The 6,697-nt window shown below is 34.5% G+C and overlaps 1 protein-coding gene across 1 annotated transcript; it reads left to right on the top strand.

The window, feature by feature from the left end:
- The first annotated feature begins 2,629 nt into the window (after nt 1-2,629).
- Nucleotides 2,630-4,768, top strand: LOC140838692 (alkaline ceramidase TOD1-like). The gene is made up of 4 exons (XM_073205180.1): nt 2,630-2,982; nt 3,067-3,279; nt 3,634-4,191; nt 4,274-4,768. Exons 1-4 carry the CDS (start codon nt 2,733-2,735, stop codon nt 4,609-4,611), a joined length of 1,359 nt encoding a protein of 452 aa, XP_073061281.1. The 5' UTR covers nt 2,630-2,732; the 3' UTR covers nt 4,612-4,768.
- The last annotated feature ends 1,929 nt before the right edge of the window (nt 4,769-6,697 follow it).

Raw genomic sequence — 6,697 nt, forward strand, 5'->3', positions numbered from 1 at the left:
ACTAAGCGGAATGCAATTAGCTGTCTGTTCCCAAGTCGATGATATTTAGAATTAAAACCGAAGCTAAAACTTTTACATAAGATTTTTGCTTATCACATAAAGGAATAGCCTCTTGGACCACTCCTCTTGATCATCTAAATACTCACTACAATAATAAATGGCTATTGTGACACTTTTTTGTAGATACTTTTAATTAAATGTTGTTGCAAAAACTTAATAATTACACTTGCAAAAAATTAATAATGTGTAAAATAAAAAAAAAAACATATTAGATTAGTTATCCTGACATTTTTAATTGATGTCATTTTATATAGGATGGAAAAAATTAAGTTTCCCATATCGTAAAAAATCATTAAAAAACTAAAAATTGTCACTATAAATAAATGTGTGAATATTTAGATTGAATAAATATTGGAGGAGGGAAAATAATTGTTTCCCTCCATATAAAAAATGACATCAATTAAAAATGTCAGGATAACTAATTTAATATGTTTTTTTATTCCCACATTTATTTTATCTATTTTTCCCTCCTCCAATATTTATCCAATCCAAATATTTTCACATTTGTTATTGTCACTATAAATAACATACATGGTACTTTTAGTTGTCATTATAAATGATTTTAACCGATATATAAATTTGTCATTATTTCTATAATCACAAGTAGGGATGTCAATGGGGCGGGTATGGGGCGGGTATGGCTAAACCCAAGACCCACCCCATGAAGAAAACTTAGACCCATTACCCACCCCACCCCGGTTAAATATTCTTCGGACCCACCCCACCCCGAATACGAAACGGGTCCGGGTAGACCCGTGAGACCCGTGAGACCCGAATTTTTTTAAAATGAAAACAATAATATTTTTCTCACATGACTGAATTATGAAACAAAAAAATTTCTAAATAGAATACAATAGAAAACTAATTCATATCTTCAACCACACTTAATAATAAAAAACAAATTATTTTTATGACATAAAAAATTACATAAAAAAGAGATATTAGCATATAGTTAATAGTTATGGTGGTGTAGGATTTTATTTATAATTGATCTATCTATTTGGATAATAAACTAAAGTCCAACCCAATTAAAAATTCAATTAACCTAAAGAATCAAATATGTCTATGGTTGACCTTGAAATGGATTGATAAAAAATGAAAATTAATAAAACTAAAACCCTATAATATTTATATCTACATATACGGGGTGGGTATGGGGCGGGTATTATAGGACCCATGACCCGCCCCATACCCAGATGGGTCTGAAAAATTAGACCCGAGACCCTCCCCATAACCCATTTAATATGCCAAAACCCATCCAGATGGGGTGGGTCCCTAATTACAAGGCATGTATAAATGTATTTAAAACATGAGTTTTTCTGACATTTAAAATTGTCATTATATGAATAATTAGTGACACGTATGAAGTTGTCATTAACATCTTATAATTACATTAAAAAATATCAAGAAGTTTAAGACGACATTAGAATTGAGGACATTTGTTGAAGGTGTCACTAAAACTTAAATGTCACTAAATATTGAATATGATGATATTTATAAATGTCACCATAAGCATTTATTTTTATAGTGACTTCATCGATTGCATTTTATGGCAACATACGTTCGTAAAAAAATAGATCATCTTTCAAGAATATTCGGACAGATTGAATAAGAATTAAGTTCATTTTCATGATTATACCACTTATTACCACTCCATCCATGCTTCACTTATACGCCACAATAATGTAGCTTTCTGATTCCATCTCCCACTCTTCTTTTTCGCCTTTTGGAATGGAAGTATTTGATTCGTAAATTTTATTGATTGATCTTTTAGTGACATAGAGTTGATATAACATTGAGATAAAATATTAAACTTAAAGTTGATAGGACACTAACCTAACGTAGAATTGAAATTGTCATTTTTCTGAATTATTTGACAAAAATTTGTGTGAGACGGTTTCACGGATCGTATTTTGTGATATGGATCTCTTATTTTAGATCATCCATGAAAAATATTATTTTTTAAGCTAAGAATATTACTTTATATTGTGAATATCGGTAGGGTTGACCCGTCTCAAAGATAAATATTTATGAGACCGTCTCACAAAAGACCTCCTCAAACTATTTCTGATATACGGTTAATTTAGTTAAATTTAAATATTTAACAATAGATAAATGAGTGTGTCTCACGTGAAACCGTCTCACGAATCTTAATCTGTGAGACGAGTCAACCCTACGAATATTCATAATAAAAAATAATACTCTTAACATAAAAAGTAATATTTTTTCATGGATTACCAAATAAGAGACCCGTCTCACAAATACGACTCGTGAACTGTCTCACACAAATTTTTGCCTAGATCAATTACCATTCGTTTGAGTTTACTTTTCTGTGCATGTCCAATTTCATCGTGTGAGAGAGATATATATACACCAATTATTCTGAAGATAATCGTTTCAAGTTTGAAGATAACTTCATGTGTTTTATTCTAATTTTATTTCCATTAATGATATATTATATACTATTTGATTTGCCAAAAAAAAAAAGACTCAAAACTTTCCATTCTTTTCCAAATTTAAATTTCTCCTGTCAATAATATATTATTATTTATTTTGTTAAAACTAAAAAGAAAACAACTGAAGTTTGGTTGTTATTGAAGTTATGGAATAACGAAAAAAGAAGAGATCAAAGCGATGAGTTTCTGGATAAAGCTTTTGTCATGGGACAGTAGATGGGGAAACCGATGTTCTCTACGCCGCCACTCTTCCAATCCAAGCTCTTCTGTTTCTCTTTCCTCTACCTCTTCTCCGCCATATTCTTGGCCGCCTACTCCACCTTCTCCGCCACCAAATGCCTTTCCCGGTCATCCTTTTTCGACCCAATCCAGGCCTCTCTCTTCTCCTACCCTCCCTCCTACGGTGAACACAAGTACGCCATTCCTACCACGCGTTCCTCCTGTGATTCTCCGGTCTACTTTTCCGGTACAGATCGAATATTGATTGGAGATCGAATCTTGATTCTAAATTCTGTGTTTTTCTTGATGGTTATTTTTTGTTTTTGTTTAGATTATTGGGTGGCTTTGAAGGAAATTCAAGAAAAATGCGCGAATTCGTCGGGTTTGTTAGGGACGCAGGTTCTCAAGTATACGCAGGGCGATGCGGAAAGTTTTGGTGGGAATTTGAGCATTGAAAAAAGATTATCGTACTTTGATTATAATCCTGAAGTGGGATTCGAAATCCCGTGTGGATTCTTTACACGATTTCCGATTACTAGTTCTGGTTAGTTTCATGCATTGGGATTGTCGAGACCTGTTTTTTATATTATGTAAGTTTCACGACCTGTAACACTAATGGGCTCCCTCAGCTGAATTGTTCGTTTGGCTTATTATCAACATGTCATTAATGCTGAATCATTATTCATTCATTCATTCGACTGAATTGGCTGCCTTTTCATTTATTGTTGAAGTCCTCTTCATTCAATGCATGTGAAACCATCTACAATTTCTTCCAATCAGTATTTAAATTGTTGGGTTGTTAATATCTATTGGTTTCATATGAGTTATAAAGTGAACGTGGTACCGAGTTTGCGAAGAGAATATACTTGGGTTGTAATTTTTTTGGTTGGATTTTCAGATCGAATTTCCATGGAGAAATGCGCCGGAGTAGTAGTAGTCTCTGCTATATTCAATGACCACGACAAAATCCGGCAGCCGAAGGGCCTAGGATCAAAAACCTTGGACCACGTTTGCTTTTTCATGTTCGTAGATGAGACCACACTCAAAAGACTAGACTTCCACAACTTGATTGCAAGAAAGTCAAAGGCACAAAAAATTGGTGCATGGAGAATCATCAAGGTCTCGAACGAGGACTTATATCAAAATGCAGCCATGAATGGGATGATTCCGAAATATCTGATTCATCGCCTTTTCCCAAACTCAAAATATAGCATTTGGGTGGACGCGAAGCTGCAGCTTGTGGTCGATCCTCTACTATTGATCCACTCCCTCGTGCTCAAGGAGAACGTCGACATGGCGATATCGAAGCACCCCTACTTTACACATACGATGGAAGAGGCTATGGCAACTGCCAGATGGAAGAAATGGTGGGGTGTGAATGCCTTAAAGGTTCAAATGGAGACATATTGCGAAAACGGCTTGCAGCCGTGGTCCTCAAAGAAGCCGTATCCCACAGGTAAGGTGGATTGTTCTCTTTCATGTGTGGGAAATCTACTGCTCTATTGCTTGCATCATTTCATATATATATAAACTTGCAGATGTGCCAGATAGCGCTCTGATCTTGAGGAGACACGGTTTAGCAACCAATCTTTTCTCTTGCATGGTGTTCAATGAATTGGAAGCTTTCAACCCAAGAGATCAGCTCCCCTTCGCATATGTGCGGGACAGAATGAAACCCAAGTTAAACTTAAACATGTTCGAAGTTGAAGTGTTCGAACAAATTGCGGTGGAATATAGACACAACCTTAAGCAAGGTGGGGCCATTGTTGGAGCCAAAGTCAACTGGGCAGGCTCTGATTTGTTATCATTTGTTAATGAGAGCTGCAGTAAATGCCAGGGATATCTTACAGAGATGTGGGCTGAAAACCATGACTGATTATTATTTTGTTAAAAGGGTTTTTACAGGATCGGAGAGAAATTTTCCTGGATTTTTTTTTCGTCTCGAACTCGAGATCTTTTAATCTCATTTTATTAACATAATAATGTTATACCGAAAATGAAATAGAACTCGAATTCGAGATAGTTTGGAGACCTTCCAATCAGGGACGGATCCAGGAATAAGAGTTGGGGTGGGCTTGAACTCAATATGATAAATTATATATTATTAAAAAAAAAGTACATTATATCGTTCAACGAAGTTGTGCCTTACGGGATTTTAAAACATAAAATTCATCAATAATAGAATTTACATCAATATGTTTAGCTAAATCTCGTTCAACATAGAGTGTCAAACAATCGGCAAGAAAGTCATCCTCCATTTTATTGCGAAGTGCCGTCTTCACATGCTTCATTACTGAAAAAACCCGTTCAATAGTGGCAGTAGACACAGATAATGTCAAAACAAGATGAATCAATCTAGTCAACATAACATAAACAATTGACCGTCCACTCTCGGTCAATTGCTGACACAACTCAACAAGTGTAGAAACCTTTAAATTCTGCATCACATCGAGTTTATAAATGTATCAATGCATACTTCAAAACAACAATTTCTTGATCTGTGAAATCTCCAGGATAAAACTTCTTCGCAAGCTTGCAAATATCATCACTGTTAAATGAGTCAAATGAATTTTTAGGATCTAAAACTATACTAAGAGAAAGAAGTTTCACCGATGACTCATTGAACCGAGTATTTAACTCCATCAAAATGAAATTTATTGCTGCATTAAAAACATCAAAGTGGTAATGATGTTCTATTGAATAAACCGTCGCTAATTAAAACCGCCGATCCACCTTTTTTTTATTTTTTAATACTTTAGCGACGGTTTTAGAAATAACCGTCGCTAATATTTGCGACGGTGTTTGATAAAACTGTCGCCTATCCACATCGGCGACGGGTTTACTAAAACCGTCGCAAAAGTAGCGACGGTTGTCAAAAAACCGTCGCTAAAACCGTCGCTAAATAAAAAAAAATGGGCTGGGCTACAGCCCAGTATAGCCCTAGCGTAGATCCGTCTCTGCTTCCAATTCCACCACCCACCAATAAATAAGGATTCGAGATACATTAGCAAATTGATGATTCCATAGGCAATTGCTGTACTTAAGAAAATTCCAAAGTTTCAAAATTGGACATTCAATTTTTGGCCGTACAAATCTAATATATATATATATATATATATATATATATATATATATATATATATATATATAGAATATGCGACATAGGAGGGCGTGGGGTCTTCGTGGTTCGTTCGATCCTGGGTGTGGGGGCAGTGCTCACACCCATATGAATGATTGAGATTCCACTTCATAAGAAAAAAAAATTTTAAAAAAAAATTGGACCAGAAAAAATTCCGATCTTTAGATGTACCCCTGCAGTGCAGGCAGTGGAATAATCCGGTGTTTGGCCTGTTGGACCACCCCCACATGCACCCACCCGTTCCGTCTCTCCTCCTTTCTTTTCTTATATATATAAAGAATATGCGACATAGGATGGCGTGGGGTGTTTGGCCTGTTGGACCACCCCCACATGCGCCCACCCTTTCCGTCTCTCCTCCTTTCTTTTCTTTTTTTTTTCTTTTTTATTTTGCACAAAGAAAAAATTATAAGATATATGGAAGCCTTTCAATTGTAAACCCGACTGGACAAATTATGAGTGAATGAAAATCTAAAAACAAATCTATTTTAATAAGAAAAATCAATTTTTCATCGATAAATACTCATCATTTTTCAGAAATTATATTTGGTTGTACATCATAAATTACTCTAAAAATCTTCTCAATACTATTCTCATCATCTCAATTTAATTTTTAATATTTATTTCTATAATTCTATTTTTTTTTCGAAAAAGATGAAAATAATGTATGACTTTTTTAGAAATTTCGTAAATTATTCAAAAGGACGAAAAAAAATATTTATTTTCAAAATTCACAAAATCTACCAACTATTCATATCCACGAATTTATATATCTAATCCACGTATGTTTTTCACATATAGTTCATATCTATAAAATTATCCACAT

The sequence above is a fragment of the Primulina eburnea genome, chromosome 8 (genome assembly GCF_022965805.1).
Source record: "Primulina eburnea isolate SZY01 chromosome 8, ASM2296580v1, whole genome shotgun sequence".
NCBI lineage: Eukaryota > Viridiplantae > Streptophyta > Magnoliopsida > Lamiales > Gesneriaceae > Primulina > Primulina eburnea.

What these genes read in the sequence shown, in the direction of transcription:
- LOC140838692 (XM_073205180.1), top strand. Translation starts at nt 2,733, where the DNA reads ATGGGGAAACCGATGTTCTCTACGCCGCCACTCTTCCAATCCAAGCTC. An exon ending in ATTTCCGATTACTAGTTCTG is followed by an intron (nt 3,280 to 3,633) that starts GTTAGTTTCATG and finishes TTGGATTTTCAG; the next exon opens with ATCGAATTTCCATGGAGAAA. An exon ending in AAAGAAGCCGTATCCCACAG is followed by an intron (nt 4,192 to 4,273) that starts GTAAGGTGGATT and finishes ATAAACTTGCAG; the next exon opens with ATGTGCCAGATAGCGCTCTG.